The 18,277-nt window shown below is 34.8% G+C and overlaps 1 protein-coding gene across 1 annotated transcript in view; it reads left to right on the forward strand.

The window, feature by feature from the left end:
* The window catches only part of LOC124357024 (multidrug resistance-associated protein 1-like), an 82,578-nt gene that overhangs the window by 6,863 nt on the left and 57,438 nt on the right, over window positions 1–18,277 (forward strand). Inside the window, exons 2-6 of the mRNA XM_046808394.1 lie at window positions 4,811–4,987; window positions 7,738–7,863; window positions 8,931–9,068; window positions 10,815–10,940; window positions 17,074–17,267. Of these exons, the coding sequence (XP_046664350.1) occupies window positions 4,811–4,987; window positions 7,738–7,863; window positions 8,931–9,068; window positions 10,815–10,940; window positions 17,074–17,267 (761 nt within the window). The remainder of the gene's footprint in view (window positions 1–4,810; window positions 4,988–7,737; window positions 7,864–8,930; window positions 9,069–10,814; window positions 10,941–17,073; window positions 17,268–18,277) is intronic.

The following is an 18,277-nucleotide window of genomic DNA, read 5'->3' on the forward strand; positions in this document are numbered from 1 at the left end:
ATAACAACTTTTCATGATGCACGCTCCAGATTTTAGGGAGTTCGTGGGTCTTGACCCAGACTTACTGTAGTGATAAGATAGTCCTATTGTCACAAGATATCCATTGTACATAAAAAAGTGCAGAGTCACTCAAACATAGTCGTAACCAGTCTGAAAGGTGTAAGATTATGTCCTAATCGCAATAAAAATAACCAATCATTTTTAATAAGACTAAGTTCTCTCAAAAAAACCGCTTCTATTTTGTTTTATACCTAGAGATTTAACAGTGTTTAAAGAACGAATTACGATTTATATCTCTCATAAAATAGTTGGTTTTACCTCGTTTAAAAGCATTAAAATTTGTGCTTTTGTTTCTGAATTCAAGAGTGCTTTCGAAACAGTAACCGTAATACTATTTCCAAACTAAGTTGGCTTACAAGTGCCTAAAATAACCCGAGAGAATTAGTTTTCAAACGTTTTACATAAGCTAATTTTAGATTAAAATCCCATGAAGTTTGTTATACAATGTACTATTGCCGCTGCAAAAAACTTATTTGATTTGATTTGAGCTTCCCAGAATCCCCTCGCAAGTTGGTAGTTCTATATCCTCAGACTCCAATGAAGCCTTTCCTTCCTCCAACCATTATTAATATTGACTATGCGCATTCAGGATTTTTTAGTTAGTTTAAACTTTAACTATTTGATTACATATTGCATATAACTAATATAAAAAGTTATCGAATTACCTACAATATCTTGCAGTTTTCCTTATTAATATTAAAATAAAACTCAAACTAATAACTGCATCGGATGCCCAGATCCCACTTGGCTCACATACTGAATTAGGAAATGCATTAGGTACTGGTTTATACATTGATAGTAGTTGAATGCAAAAAGTTTTGAAGAATATGCGTATTGCTCTTTTAAATATTTTACTCATGTACCTAAACTCTATTCAGGTTTAAAGTAAACTAGTAGGCCACTATTTCGCTTATGGTCACCCCAGATACACATTATTTGCAGCATTATTCTTCTGTTACGAGAATTATAAAATAAGATATTGTAATTTTAGAATAGTACTTATATTTTTACTCCTTACCATTTTAAGTAGGGGAATAATTTATCGTCCCGTCCTCTATTCATTCAAACTTTAAGACCTCTCCTTTCTGCTGGTGACTGGAAATCGATATTCCAAACGTTCAGAACCTAAGAATTTAAATATTCATAAAGAAAAGATGGATTTTTCAACAATAGCAATACATTTTAAAAACTAAACATGCCCTTCAAATTGTTCTTGATTATGTTCCAACTCTCCAGATGGGCCTTTGTTGTAAGTTTAATTTTGAAACGAGACCAGTTGAACAATTTAATTTTGAATTACGCCTTCCTGTAGATTAATTTAGACTGATACAATTCCACTTCATGAAGAGAGAACATAAAAAATCTCTAAAGAAATGAAATTTTTTTAATTGGATAGAATTAGTTTAGCCTGTAAACAATTAGATAATACATAGGTGACACAAACTTAGCTGGGTATCCCCAAAACTACATTATGCAGATAGTAGTTAATGTTTTTTTTTGCTACTTTCCGGTTATATGTTTAAAATATATATTTTAGAAACTTGGCATGTGTCTTACTAAGTACGATATCTAAAATTTCTAATATATCTGTTTTACTTTTTTGAAATTTTACAACGACGGTCATTTATATATTTAAAATCCATAACTGTATATGTGTTATTTATTCAAATTATTTCATAAATAAAAGCGTTTTGGATATTTTAATGTTGCAATGACAGTTAACAGTACATGTTAATTTGTGTACCAATAAAGGAAACCTTCCCCTAAAACATTCCTCACGTTTTTCTCGGAGAAGGGGTTGTAATAATGTTTGAAAATGGTGGATTACAGCTAAAAGTAGCCAAAATTAAAAACGTTACACCGACGATAAATGACTTATTTTCACCTATAGTATGCGGATCTGGATAACCCTATCTAGAACTATTGTCTTATTTAGTTGATTTTTTAACAAAAAAAAAAAAAAAAAACGTATCCACAGTCGGGGCCACCAAAATTAGGCGGGTGGGTGGAATTACGCCGTTGCCAGATTGTGCAAACATCGTAAAATAGAATAATCCCTGAATTGTATCCATTTTAGAGCATGATGTTGTTTGCTTTCTCCTGAGATTCTGATGACATCTTACAAGTTACAAAGATGAAAATCGTATTATTGGCTTCAGGAGAGACCGCTGATGATAACGGTATATAATTTATGTAAATACATTAATATGTAAATACAAAAATGTAATTTTGAAATACTACATACCTACAAACCAATTTTTATTCATTAACATTGTGTATTAAACATTTCAGTAAGCGAGGAAGTTTTTTATTTTTTGGTTAGGAACATTTTTCCTGTGGCAAAGTTTTAGACAAAGGTATAAACTTTATTTTTTGTTCCAAACAAATTTTTCTCAGTTTACTAACTTCGCTGGGAAATGCATGCAAACCTAAATTATTGAAATCAAACACGCAGAGCGATGCGTGCGCCGTACGTATACACACGATTTCTACTCAACTTTTTTTTAATAGCAATACTTTACCTTCTATTATTTTTATCATTACTCAACTATAGTACTATGTATTGTAACTATAGCGAAAATTAAATAAATATTTTAAGTTTAGTAAAAGTAACCATGCTTAAAACAATCTGTTTTGCCTTCCTTAGCAAAATTATTTGAAATATAAACATTTTAAACACGAATAGTAATAGAAATAATAAAGAAACGTTTTTAAGTAATTATTATTAAACAAGTGACATTATTAGTACTTACTACTACATAATCACAGTGAAATTATATCAGTCCGTGGTTGATTTGATCACTTGGTGGTTCCGAGTTACTTGCTTTTAATCTTTGTCAATGTCACAGTCACTGTCGCTGTTTTCACTGTCTGATGAGTTCGTCTCTAAAGGTTTATAATAAATGGTTCCATTATGTCATCTCTAACAATTTCTTTAGCCCAATCGTCAGACTGCAAATTCTCACTGTGTCTTACACAATTTTCCCCAAACGACAGCGGTGACGTTATCTATAGCTTCTGAAGCGAGTTTTTCAACATCTGCTAATTTGAAAGTACTATTTCTTGTAGCAACTTCTCGCTTGACTTGTGCCCAGATAAGTTGAATCGGGTTGTACTGGCAGTGGTAAGGAGGCAACTTCACCACTTCATGGCCCCATGATAACGCTAGTTCGTCAAGCTCGTATTTTTTGTGTTGTCTAAAAGGTATCACTTTTACAAGTAATTCCGCTTTAGTTTCCTTGTCAAGAAAATCAATATTTTTTCTATTTAACCAGTCTTGTATATCTTTTTTCTTCCAGTTAGATGAGGGAACTTTGTCAATTTGTGCAGAGTGGCAGGGTGCATTGTTCATAACGATGACTGTAGGTTCTTCCAAACTTGGTAGAAGATCTTCACAAAACCACCTCTTAAATGATGTATGATTCATTTCAGCACGATAGTCTGTACCGGTTGTTTTAGATCTAAAAACCCATTTGCACTGTGGAATAAATCCTTTTGAATTTCCTGCATGACACACTATTAATCTACCACCTTTCCTGTTGGGACTTTCAAACCACCACTTTTGTTAGAATGCTGCCAAATAAAATGTTTTGTGTGACTTTGGTTTACCCATGTTTCGTATAGATACACGCGATCAACGTTTTCATCCCGTACAGATTTCATTTTCCTTAAAAATTGTGCACGTGCAACCACAATGTCCTGTCTTTCCATCAAAAATTTACGACCATCGTTTGCTTTCTTAAACTTAAACCCAACAGTGTGCAATAGCCTCCTAGTTGATCGTACACTTCCGTTGTATTCAATTTTTCCTGAAGTTTTATTCTCACTTTTTCAGCTGTTGGAAACTCACCTTGGTCATAAAACTCCAAAATTGTTCTTCGAACCATATCACAATCAAAGTGACTCAAAACAGTCAGTTGTTTCTCTCGTGAATATTGTTTTCTTGGGGACGAGAAATCACATGTTGGTGACAATTTTTGTTCCTGGACACATTGTTGAACAGAACGGAGACTTAATCCACACACTTTTGATGTTAGTTCTTGACTTTTCTTGAAGTTAATTGTTCCAAGAACACCAGGATCAGCTAAACCTTTCAGAATAATTTAGAACGTTAACTACAACACATCTAGTTTGACTATTTAAATCACTTTTTTAATACCCTCTAATCGTCTCCTTTTCACAGGTGTTTTTTTCATTTTCTCGTGAACTACCAGCTTCCTCCATTTTCAGTATGTAACTACACTCACTAACTAGTCAGAAAGTACAATACGACTGGCACTGGCACTGGCAGGGTGGCGTGTGGAAGCAGCAGCGTCGGCGCGACGCTTGGACTAGGCAACAATGTGCACACAGCGTTGCCAATTTGTGCCTGAGAGCGACCGATTCTCGACCTTCCTCCGCTTCACCGGTCCCATACGTGGCAGCAGCGCAAATCCACCCATCCGCCTTATTTGGTGGCCGTGACTGTAGTCATCACTTTCAGTCAAAATATCGGTCTTTGTATAGAAGGCTTAATCTGAATTAACTTAAACTTTCGTGTCTGATAGTTGGTTTTAAGTGAATCAAGGTAAGGAAAGTGGGATTTTAGGGAAAGTTATTATTTGATATTTTAAGCTCTTTCGATTTGATATCATTCCATTTGGACCTCCACCTAAACTTGTGCGGCTGCACCTAAAGAGTGTATATTTACACTATTTGTTTGTTGTATATCATTCACTCTTTAGTTTAATTCTTCATCAATATTTTACAGGACTCCACCATCTCCTGGGATACAGACAATCCTCGGCTCCCCTTGTGTTTCGAGAAGACCGCTCTGGTGTGGGGTCCATGTCTGCTGCTCTGGTTACTCACACCTCTCGAGCTGTTCGTCATATTCCACAGCAAGTGTAGAGATGTGCCTTGGAGGTTTACAAACACTACAAAACTAGTAAGTGAAAGATTCCATCAAAAATGAATTTAAGTTGAGTATTGGAAAGTGAATTCAGTATAGTATAACATACGTTATAAACTTATGGGAATAGCATCCATATTAGATTAGATAAAGAGGGGGGAGGTAGCAAGCTTCCTGCCAAATGAGACAGAGAAACTCTGCTACCAAAGACAGTGCTTAGCTCTAACTATTTCCTAATTCCTTAGTAGACACTTGACTTGTTTATATCACAAGGTGGTTCAGGTCCAAGAAAGTGCTTATTTGAGCCATTTCTCGTTAATTCGTCAGCTACTTCATTGCCCCAAAATACCGGCATGTCCAGAAAGACCGATGATCACAGCTGAGATATACTGAGATATATTACGACTAGCTAGAACAGGTAAAGTCATAAAGTATTTCAATACCAGCCTTGAAGTAAATTCTGCACAGTTAATAGCCGTAAGACGGCCTGGCTATCATATAATATCACTATCCATTGATCGGCATAATTCTTAGTCAATCCTACATTTACGCAAGCTAGAAAAGCGTATATTTCAGCCTGAAAGATTCTGGTATGTTCTCTCAGACTTTCGATAAGAGTTGTTCTTGGAGATGAACTCCACACCCCATATACAGCTCTGCCCATCATTAAGGATCCATCTGTGTACCAAATTAGATTACCTTTATCTAACTTTAATCCATCCTTCGTTTTCCACTCTTGATATGATCGGATGCTTATGACAAAGGGTTTGCCAAATACACAATTTTCTGCAATAGAGTCTGATGCCATGTACTTCTCACATACTATTTTGGCAATAGTCTAGTAGTCCGCAGCCTTCATTCAATAATTGAATGTCCGCAAGCCATAGGTTATTTGGGGGTTTCACAATTGCATAGTATAGCCAACGGGCTATGTGCGGTTTTAGGCCCCAGTTCGTGCCAAAAAAGCGCCTGGAAGTCATGAGTTCTCATCTTACCTTGTGAAGCACAATATTTAGGTGTTTATTCTATGACAGCTTGCAATCTAAGGTCAGCCGTAAATATTTGAAAGATTCTGAGAGGAAGCCGAATAACACCCAGTTTTAATAGGGAAAGACACCCAATGTTCATTTTCCTGGTGAGAGAATTGCAACTGTCTTTGCAGGATTGACTCCAAGTCCCTCCATAAGACACGACATCAGTATAGCACTGGGCGTAAATACCCGCTCGATTCAAGTCTTCTAAGAGTCCACCGACCACAAGATTCCATAGTAAAGGTGCCAAGACACCTCCTTGTGGACAGGCTGTAACTGGAGCAATAACTACAAATTTTTCAAAACAACTATGAATTTCAAAACACACACACACGCACACAAACGCGGACGCGCACGCACACCTGTGCTCGTGTTTGGTTTTTGATGGTGCCTTTAGGGGGCCATACCCATAAGTGCCTTATTGCCTGGATTTAGTTTTTTAGTTTTGTGTTAGTCATTGTTGCTAACTTATTAATATAATTATAAATAATTATGCTCGCTTTTGTAATGGTTGATCCGTTGGAAATAAAATAAAATAAAATAAGCCAAACTAGCTTTGAAAAGTTCACATAATATGACAAGAAGAAATTCTAGGTCCTTCTGGAGCAAAGGACGGGGAAATTCCATCATGTTTTGGCGATTTAAATGGGATAAACTTACTGATTGTCCATTTGCCGGGTGATACAGTTAGGCTATAATGCGACAAGTCAGTGTCCAGCTTTTGCGATTGGCTCTCGCTCTTGAGCCTCTGTCACTTCCACACGACATGCCTGAGTCATTGCCTGGAAAGTCACAGTTAAGGAAATGAGTCTTAAGGACAAGTTTGTGTCCATCCTCCGAATTTAAGGTAAACTGGCCATCTCATGACCTCAAGGATTCCATATAAACAATTGGCTTATAGTAAGTACTCGTTATAGTCGAACAACTTTATTGACGTTTTTCACCTTCTGTGTGAACAGTTTCCATCATTTTTGTTTTGCCTTTTTTAATGGCTAATCTAAAATGTGTGAGAGCTCGATGATATGACTCCCAGTTACTTCCCGTACAATCAGCTCCAGAGGTGTGCTGATAATAGAACGAAAGACCTAGAACAAGAAGAGAGGGGATCTGTGTATAGCAGGGTACCTCTGGATTGCCACACCCATCTGACCACGTACTAGTCAGTCCCTGAGGAAATTCATGGTAAAATACACATTGCGTAGTTTTTGTGCACATATGACGTCATGTCCCGAAGGAAAGAAGCAACACTTGCGAATTCTGTTTACTGGTCCTAGTACTAACATCATTGGGGCCGTCTACTGAAACACAGTTCACAGTGTCATCCTAAAGTCAGACCTAGGACTACGATTGCCACATAGGTTCCTCTTGATTCAGAGAAAAGTAATATTGATTTTGGGACTATACTTTGTTGAATTGCTTTATTATGATGTTACAAAAGGAAACCAATATAATTGTAGGGTTGTTGGTTTCATGATTAGTACCCTTTAGAAAATGTGAAGTTGGGAGTGACAGCTAGAACCTATCTTTGAGAACTTTTTGCTCCAATTACCTAAATTCTTCTAAGATGTAAGATGAATTATAAAAATGTTATTTGTAAATATAAATATTGTACCACAAACATTTTTAAATAACTTGATTTTTTTATCTTCCAAGATTGTTATAGCTTACAGTATGTTAAAGTAAAATAAATAGACTTTTAAACCATAGAAAAAAAGGATTTCAATGTTTCCTTAAAACTGATTTCTTATCCAACAGTGTCTCAATTTGGTACTTATCGTACTGAGTGTTACCAGCTTCGTCTGGTCACTGACCCTGAGTATGGCAGGAGAAAAGGTTTACCCTGTTGATCTGTGGACTCCTGCTGTAACTTCTGCTACGTTTGTAAGTGACAATTCATCTATAATTTTCTGTCATAAAAATAATTGTTATACACTATCAAAGCAGCCAACACAATTTATATGTTGCCTTAAATGTTTAGAAACTGTGGTCAAAACAAGATTAATTGTTATAAATCTCTGAGCTAGATTATAAAGCCACTGCTCCTGAATATCAAGGTCTATAATCAATAGATCATTATTTAATACTCAGAGGTGTCACAATACTAATCAACCATAAAAGAGAGTAGACTGAAATTTGAGTTTGCATTTACCAAACAAGAAATCAGGTATCTGACATTACGTGTTTGACATACTATTTGTTTTGGTTTTCCGTTAATGACCTGTAACGGAAGAGTTATCTTTTAAATCTTGGTATATTCTCATAGATATATACTTACAAGTATTTTTCTAATTGGGTACAAAATCAATGCAATTTTATTATTATCAGTTTCTTACCTTTGTAACCTCGTGAAACAACACTTTAATAGAAGCACTGCATTAATTACAAAAAGGCAACATTAGCTATAAAACATTATTATTAAATAATAACATACTCGTATTTTATAACAAGTTTAAAAAATTTAATTTTAAGTGTAGGTAAATATAACGTAAACACCAAGCGACATTTATGCATCAAATTGTATGTAAAATTGAGGAGTTGAAATGTTAAAATAAACCTATTGATTGTTTATAACATTTACTACACATATTAAAATTAAATATTGTGTTGGACTTCGATTCACTTTCAAGATATTGAGTACATGTAAATCCCATGAGAATAAATCAATAATTTACCTACCAGCTTCTTCCGACTTAGCCAGAAGGACTATTTATTAAAAAAAATATTTTTTTTTTTTAAAATTATATTTATATGTTGTTGCAGTGATTATAAGTTATATAGTGTCCGTAGATGATTGCTTTAACAAAAGAAAATGTTTAATTCATATTAAGACTAGAGTGAAATAAAATATTTCAAATGTTGATTGCTTCCGTGAAAAAACAATTTTTTCATATAGAAAGAATATAGCCTGTAATGATTGTGTACTGTTAGATTGGTAATCCATGTTTCAGGTGTTGACGTTGGTACTACTAATTTGGGACACGAAAAGAGGACTCCAGTCTTCAGCAGTTCTGTTCTTGTTTTGGCTAATTTTGAGTACAGTTGGCGTCGCACAATTCTTCACCGAATTTAGAGAAGCAGAGTATGACGTGAGCATTAATAATTTCAATTAAACGTTGTTTAGTTTAAGCACATTAATGGCATTTAATTAAACATATTAAAGTGTAATCAATGAGCGAGCGAGAGAATTTATCACGACCGAACCACCCCTTCCTGAGCCCGCGCCGTTCGGCTTGACTAAAGTAGGGCTACATCTCTCTTTCCGACTTTGTTCTCTCGACTTAATCTACCTTTCCTCTCATTATTCATGTGTTTGTATGCCTTCTATATAAATTCACTTCTCTATATCTATTGTTCACCCTTCATGTGCCCCGTTGTATATGCTAAAGTGTATGATTTCCCGTAAACGTGGACTATTCCGTCAGTGTGGAATCTGGAGCCCTCTCCTCCCTGAAACCCTCTCATAATATCTTTAGCAACAGTTTAAGTGGAACCAAACCACAACAAACCTTAAGATAGGGGACTTGGTGTTGATTTATAAAACTTCACCCACTCTAACTTTGCCTCTTACAAGAACTACGGCCGTTCACCCAGGATTACTATTGGCCACCTTCAACGAGCCATGGTTAAGGTGTTTACACTCCCCTTAAATTAACTGAAACTCACGTACGCCCGCAATGTTATCTCTAGGTTATCTCTTACTCTTTTCAATGTGTGTCTTGGTTTTTTACGATGAAGCCTGTGTGCTTCAATAGAGGGCCAGTATGTTCTGTTTTAAGTGCATTGATAATGCCCGTATTCTTATTTAGTGAAACATTTTAAGTTTAATCAGTGAGCGAACGAGATATACCAGCAGCTGTTGTCTCTCAAAAAACTATTCTAAATTTATCACGACTGAACCACCCCTGAGCCCGCGCCTTTCGGCTTGACTAATGGGGCTATATCTCTCTTCCTGACACGGTCGGTGTCACTCTAGGCTTAATCTACCTTTCCTCTCGCTATTCCTGTGTCTGTGTGTCTTCTGCACACATTCACTTTTCTATTAACTATCCCATCTCACCTACTATTTGCTCACCTTTCTTCTTTATTATTTTACCTTGTTTTTATCTTTTGTTCACCCTTCATGTGCCCCGTCGTAAGCGCAGAAAAGTGTATGAACTCCCGCAAACATAGACTATTCTGTCATCTGGAGCCCTCTTTCCCTGAAACTCTCTCTGGTCTCATGCGCTAGGTTCATGGATCCCTCTTTTGATGGTGCTCTGAAAAGACCACTTCTATTGGTGAGTGACTTCTTCAGCACACTCCATGAAATTTCTTATCCCTAAATTGCTCCTTAAATTATCGGAAGCTCAAGTCTCCTACTGGTCTTCCGAACGTCTTTTTAAGTCATTATTAACGAACAACTTATTTATTTTAATTTCTTTATGTATACGAAAATATAGGCAATTGGCAATGAAAAAGGAATAATTTACAGCATAATAACTTCTCTTAGAAATAAAATTATGATTTCCTTCTGATTGTTTGTTTTATATTGATTGCAGTGTAGTAACAATGATAAGATGTACAAATACTTTGTCTTTTATTGAACTGCACATTAGTATTTTATCAGATAGATGAGTGACTTGATAATTTACATGTCTTGCAATTTACAAAAAAATGTTAGTGCTTAGAAGATAAATCATCACATCATCCACAGCTCAATGGTTGGCTTAGATAGGGATAATTGTTCAAAATCAAATGTTTGAAGTAAAATAGAACTAACATTTACTTTAAAAGTTAAACACTGAATTGTATTTGAATTATTCTATTAACTAAAAAAATTCATTATATTTCAGGATTCAGAGGAAAGTTTATACAGAAGTCTTCTTTACATATTTCACTACCCTCTTGTGGTTTTAATGTTTTTACTGAACATATTTGCTGATCCACCGCCGAAAGTAACCGACTATCCAAAGAGTCAGGTAATTAACTCACTTTTGAATATTAAGAATAGATTACAATTATATGAACATGCAAATACACATGGCTTAGAGACAATGAAAGCCTTATTTACTTGTTAAAACCAACCATACACTAATGCCTTGGTAATCTCATCCACCCTTCCAGTGTTCATCCATTTTGTAACTTAAAATCGTCGTTTGCATTATGTTTTACAACAAAAGCTCATAATTTATTATTGAGTGACCCCTCACTTTGAAGGTCCTGATAAAAGAAAACTTACAACACAAATTAGATGGCTCTAGCTTAACCCAGTACAAAATGGCAGCAATTGAAAGTTTTAGAAGCCAGAATTAACTAATTAAATACCAACGTAGGAAAAAGTAACCTTTTCCAGCAGTTATAAATTGTAAATTTAAAGCCCACTCAGTGACTTCTAATTTTGACGTGACAACGTCTTAAATTAGGTTGCGGCTCGGAGTCACTCATGAAAAAGTGTAACGCCCGGTAACGTTACGATGCCCGTCCAGTGGGTCCGCCGCACGGGATCCGCACGGGATAAAGCAGATAACTGTGGGTCCGCCGCACGGGATAAAGCAGATACCGTAACTATGTTTATTCGTGAAAATGTGGAGTGTTTAGATTCGTCATTTACAACAACTACAACAATAAAGGTAAATAATTGTACACTGATATTTCATTATCGTAAACTATGATTGATTGATTAATTGTTAGATTGACACAAAAGTTGAGAAACTGAGTTTATAGGTTATGTCATACTATTGACAAATGTTGATAGTGTTAAGTAAATTATTAGTTTAAATCACTCTGCAATCAATCGTAATTCAGTCGATTGAGAAGAAACAGCGCGTATTGCTAGTCAAACATTTAAAATAACAAATTATAACCTCTAACCTGTCATAACAGTGCGACCAAACAAACGAACTAAACCGACCAATCACCACGCGCGGAGTTAGAATTTAACTGTGTTTAGCAAGAATTTCAAATTCCAATTTTAGTAAATGTTTTAATTCAACTTTACCATTTACAATAACAAATTTTAATTAATTTCAAATTATGTACAATGTTTTAGTAAACAAAATATATTTCTATAGTTAAAATTTGTGCAATTCTTATTTTCATTCAATTCCTTGTTCCTATTGTGCAATTTAATAATATTCATATCAATAAATATTCTACCGAGAAAAAGACGTTGTCACGTAAAATCTTCGCCCGTAAAACCGACTTTACAGGCAACCATAACTTTTTAAAGTATTAAAAGGAAAACAATCAAAGCATAGTATAGGTTGAAATATGAAAGCTAGCAAATAGCAAAAGTTAAAAGAATTACTGGGAATTCCTAACTGCAGGAGAACTACATTCCACAAGTTACGGACTTTATCCAGTGTAATCAGTTGTTTTTACAAGTCTTATCTGAGTCTCATTAGCGTCAATACCATCTTGTCATACTAACTCGATACACGTTATTCTTTACCTACATCATGGAGTTAATCAAACAGGAACGTATTACTTCGTTAATGATGCGTGGTTATGCTGATAGAATTTGTTAAATGATCAAGTGAGATATTTATTTACTGAAACATTTCCTAATGGAAACCCCATATCAAACTCTGCTGATGAAAAAATAAAACCTTATGAATGACGAAACAGTGAAGAATCTGCCTAAATCTGAAAGACCAAGATCAGCAAGAAACAAGAACCATTGTCTGGAGGTGTTGATGCCTGTTGTTGAAAACCCACACGTGTCAACTACTACTTTATCAGATAAGTGGGAATTCTCAGGGATCCGTTTGTAACATTTTGCATAGCACAAACAATCAAAATTCATCTTGTACATGAACGAAAATAACTTCGATCAAAGGGTGCAATATTGCAATTAAATAAATCGTTTATTTGGGAAAGGGAACATATCAATTTCTTTAAATTGATGTTTTGTTTAAATTTATTTCTGTGGATGTAGACACATTTGTTGTTGAAAGGATACATCTATAACTTGATTCCATTCGTTGCCATGAAGATCACATCATGGATAATGAGCCTTTTCTGAAGTAAACTGGCTAAACTAAACTTCGCATGCGTGAACAACAGCTGACTGCACTGTTTATCCTAACCTCAAAACGATTCAGGTTATTTACTCAGAGTGGTGTTGTGTGTCGAGTGAGTCCTTACTTTGACTTTATTTAATTTGTTTCCATTAATGAGCATAGAAATAATGGAACGCTCAATAGTTCTGATAGTGATGAAGAATCAAATATCCCTTTAAGCAAGGAGAGGAAATGGGGAATATTCATAACGAAGATCAGAACATACGGAATGAATAAAGAAGGCTCCGTTATGTTGAGAGGCCTAAAAATCTACAAAGGAACTGACATTCATTGAAAATTTCTAAAAAATAGTTGCGGGAAAGTTATTTTTATTTTATTTTTTATTTTCAGAAATGTCTTAAGAAAATCAATAATTTATTACACTTAGGCCTACACTTATATTGTGTAGGTTGGACATTACTTTGTAAATAAAGTGATCAAAATTTGTCTCCCTGTAAATAGTTATTCATTGTCTAGGAACTTGACTTAGGTCTAGCCTCGTTCCATTTATTATAAATTTTTCTGCTTTTTACTAAAATTTAGTTTTGTTTAAGTGCCACAAATATTGTTTGGATAATAAATCAAAAGATGGCCTAGAGGAAATGTTAGAGTTTTACAGAATTGAGAGAAAAACCCGTATCAACCAAAACTAAGTACCTCTGCTGAAAATAAAAAAGGAAAGAGGCATACAGTTTCTTATCACATGTCATATAAAGGAAAAACATTGCCGTTTGTAAAAATGCTATCATACACTTGTACTCTGTCACCAGTAAATAAAGGATTTCTGACTTATACTTAGAAGTGTTGGAAACTACTGAGAAGTGTCTGTTATACTAAGTGTTGGAAAATCTCCAAAAGATTTGCAGGACATAAACCTTAAGGGGAATGTTAATGTACCTCCAGAAATATAAAAAAAATAAATAAAACAACACATTGAATGCTTTCAAACGAAAGTATCTCACTACACTGGGAGCCCTGTAAAATATATACCTACTGATCTAAACATTAAAATAATGCATACACTGTTCAGTGATAAGAATTCAAAGCTTAAAGTTAAGTAATAACAAATTTTTTCCATTTTGAAAACTGTGACAGATAAGTGCGAAGTTTAGTTTACATGGCATTTGTGTCCACTATACGTAGAACTTGCCCTTACCCAATAACCTGATACAAGAAATCTTTTATTATCACCAAATCTGGGTCAACTGCTTTTGTGTTTATGACATGAAGAGAAAAAAAAACAACTTATCTTTAACACGAGGGAACCGCTAAAAAAGAGAGGAATGAAGTGTCATATTTTATTTTTGATTTCATAAAAGGCGGTGTTCCAGAAACTGCAAATGAAACCTATGCCTCCTCGGATAGTTGTACTGGGCAAAATAGGAACCAAACAGTGTTGAGAACCTTGTTATCAATATCTCATGACAAAAAAATACCTCTAAAACAGTATTTTCCTGTAGGAGGACACATCTTTATGCTGTATGACAGAAACTTTGGAGTCATTAAGAGAGAAATAAAAATCAAAGATAGGGTAGGCTATATACACAACAGAAGAGTATAAAACTTTTATAAAAGATGGCTCAAAAGGAAAAATATAATCCATAGTACTGAAAAACACTAACATGATCCTAAATTTTGATTATTGGTAGCCAAATTACTTTAAAAAGTATGTAACGTCAAGAGAACCGATTTCTATGAAAAAGAAAAAAAAGATAGACATATTATCAAGATATCTGTGCTGTATTAGTTAGAAATGAATAAAAGCATTGTAAAAGGAAAGTCATCAATCAATGTATTATCCTGCAACACGTTTTGACTCAAGAAATTGAATAATATTATTAATATACTATTCCCCTCAGAACAGGCTTTCAACGGAAAAATCTCCTCAATGAAAACAAATTGAAGATATTAAACAAAGATCACCTGTTGGGATAAAATCTGCTTCACGAGAAGTAAAAAGAGGAGTCCCCCAAGGGTCTGTGTTGGGACCAGTCTTGTTCGTTCTGTTCACTTGCGACCTCTCCACATTCATGGAAACTTACAGTCAGACAATCATGTATGCTGATGACACTGTGCTGCTATCCAACAACAAATCAGCTGAGGCTTTAGAAATAGCCTCATACATATCTGTCAGCATGGCTCATGATTACTGTATAGCAAACGACTTGGTCTTTAACGAAGAGAAGACAACACAGATGATTTTGGGTAAGCACAAGAACAAAGTCTCTGGAACACCCAAGATCGCAACTGTTGAACAAACGAAGCACCTTGGAATGATTCTTGACGACAAACTTTCATGGGACAGCCACATTGATTCTCTTTGCTTAAAACTCAACACCGCTTTGTATGTACTGAGAAGAACCATGGCAGTGAGTACAGAATTGACTACAAAGACAGTCTATCACTCGCTCTTTGAGTCTCATGTTAGATATGGAGTGATTCTATGGGCAGCTCGTCCTCAAAGAACCTTCAGCGGATCCTACTCATTCAAAAGCGAGCAGTAAGAATCATGGCTTCCCTCCAACATCAAGATAGTTGTAGAGAGGTATTTAAAACACTAAGAATATTGACAGTTGTGGCTATTTATATAATTGAAGTCATTGTACATGCCTCCAAACAAGGACTTACTAGAAATGGCGATCTTCATGGCCTGCAAACAAGACATGCTCAAGACTTCAGCCTGGCAATACACAGGACATCTCTATTTTCCGAAAAACCATCATATGCAGGAGCGAAAACTCTATAATCTACTCCCACCTAAGTTGAAAGAAGACAATCCTGAAATTCTAAAACGAATCCTGAAGACCTGGTTGGTGAGTGAATCAATCTACAGCCTGGAAGAATTTGTGACATGCTGTAGAACATCCCAAGGAGAGACATGACCTTATGTATTACTTAGATTTAATTTTTTTTATTTGTTTTATCGATTGTTGACCCTTATTCTGTACTTGATGTTCACGAATAAAGCCTACTGATTGATTGATTGGACCTGTTGGGTTATGCCCTCTGCCAGATTGCTTCAAATGGGGTTATATCAAAGTCACAGTCAATGATCTGAAAAATTGAATTGTACGGGAAATACAAGGATTCCTCAACAAACTTGTGTCACATGTTTACACCACACTGACAGATTTTCAAGCCGCTGAAGGGAAGCAATTTGAACATTTCTTGTGCAAAGTTATGGTGGCAAGGTAAGTAATGACATCTACCTGATTCAAGAATTCATAACAATGCTAGGAAATTGTGGTTGGGTATCTTCATTGGTAGCATTAAAAAATATCCTGGGTTACAAAGACATCTCTGCTTTCCCTAATTTGTAACCTTTTAAGAATATCTTAAAAATGAGAAGTTGCTGAGTGGTACTTAATACTTACAATGGTTAGCTGCTCCAAAGGTTACTTATGCCTAGGTTGTAAGTAGTTAATTCTTACTTCTAAAAATTTCAATTAGCTGCCACTTTGCACTGGGTTAAGATAGAGACCTCTAGTTTGCATTGTTAGTTTTTTATCTGGACCTTCAAAATGAAGGGTCTTTCAAAGAGGCTTGTCATGTGAAAATTTTGAGTTTCCCCCAAATCCATAAAACATGACATAAAGATGTGCAGAGTTTGTTTATCTAGCGAGCTGTTACTATATTAATAGGGGGTCTCAGGACTTTTTATTAACCCTTTACATTAGTTTACTCATTTTCTGGTGTATGACTGAATATAATATATGTTTTGGCATTTTGTAGTGCTTGTAATAAGGATGATGTTATTTTATATTTACTCTGCAATTACATTCAGGGGAGCTAAAAAACAGACTAGAAAATAATTACAGAATGTCTCATTGAAACAACTCTTTAGAGCGCTAGCTATCATCCAGTTGTAATAGTTCCATTGGATAGACTAACACAGTTCTAGCAGTTATTGAGAGTATTCAATAACAGCCCAAACTGCACAGTCTGCAATGGATCCTTGTGGGACAAAACTAGATTTGTTATCATATTTTACAATTACATTACATTGAAATCTGACATATACACTACATAATTGTTATTGTACTTTTTACAGAAACTATGCCCAGAGGTACAAGCCTCATTTGCCTCAAGAATGATTTTTGGATGGTTCGATCAGCTGATATGGAAGGGTTATAAGAAATCTTTAAATGTTGCCGATCTATGGGACTTACGTTATCAGGACACTTCGGCTCAGATAGTAAGACGATTTGAGAGAAGCTGGGCAAAGTATTATGGTGATGATACTGAGTAAGTTAAAATATCTCTTCCAGTACAGTCAGAAGATTTAAGGTAGACTTTGGTATTGCTGTCATCATGAAATTTCAGACTAAAGTTGAATTATTTGTTGCAATCTCGATCTTTCTACAGTTGAAACAAAGACTGGTATCACCTGAAGCCTTGAAATACCTGAAGCTGTATTTCAAATGACTGTTTTCTTTCACTACTGAACTGAATTCTGTTTGGTACATTACAACAAATTCATTATTTGAAATTTTGACTGTAATGTCTAACAACATATAAAATTTCTTATATTGGAGGTTTAAAGTATTTGGCAAAATGAAATGAAAGATTCTTTATTTATACATGCAAAGTTAGGACCACATGGTACACTGAAACAGAAATCACACAATAAACAGAGAAGTTCTCCTTAGTATTGCAGAAAATTTGTAAAACAAAACAACCCCTATTTTATGGCTTGTTTTAGATTACTTTTAGAATAATTGATATATTGATTAATATTATGACTAGCATCGACATAAAGCTATTTATTTTTTTTACTTAATGTTAATGAACATTACAATTTTACATAAAACATACATATATTTCTGGAAATCTCTTTTTTAATGTCTATTTGCACAATATCTATTATATTTCCATCCTGTGTGTGAAAAAGAAATAATAGAAGTTGTTAAGAAATATAAATCAAATCCCCAGGCTTAGATGAAATATCTCCCAGAATTTTAATGAACATTACAATTTTACATAAAACATACATATATTTCTGGAAATCTCTTTTTTAATGTCTATTTGCACAATATCTATTATATTTCCATCCTGTGTGTGAAAAAGAAATAATAGAAGTTGTTAAGAAATATAAATCAAATCCCCAGGCTTAGATGAAATATCTCCCAGAATTTTAAAACAGTATATTCACATTCTATTTAAACCTCTCTTGGCTCTGATAAATGATTCCCTGAATGATGATGTCTTCCCTGAACGTCTCAGGGTGGCCAAAGTAACTCAAATATTTAAAAACA

The sequence above is a fragment of the Homalodisca vitripennis genome, chromosome 3 (assembly GCF_021130785.1).
Source record: "Homalodisca vitripennis isolate AUS2020 chromosome 3, UT_GWSS_2.1, whole genome shotgun sequence".
In the NCBI taxonomy this organism is placed as follows: Eukaryota; Metazoa; Arthropoda; class Insecta; order Hemiptera; family Cicadellidae; genus Homalodisca; species Homalodisca vitripennis.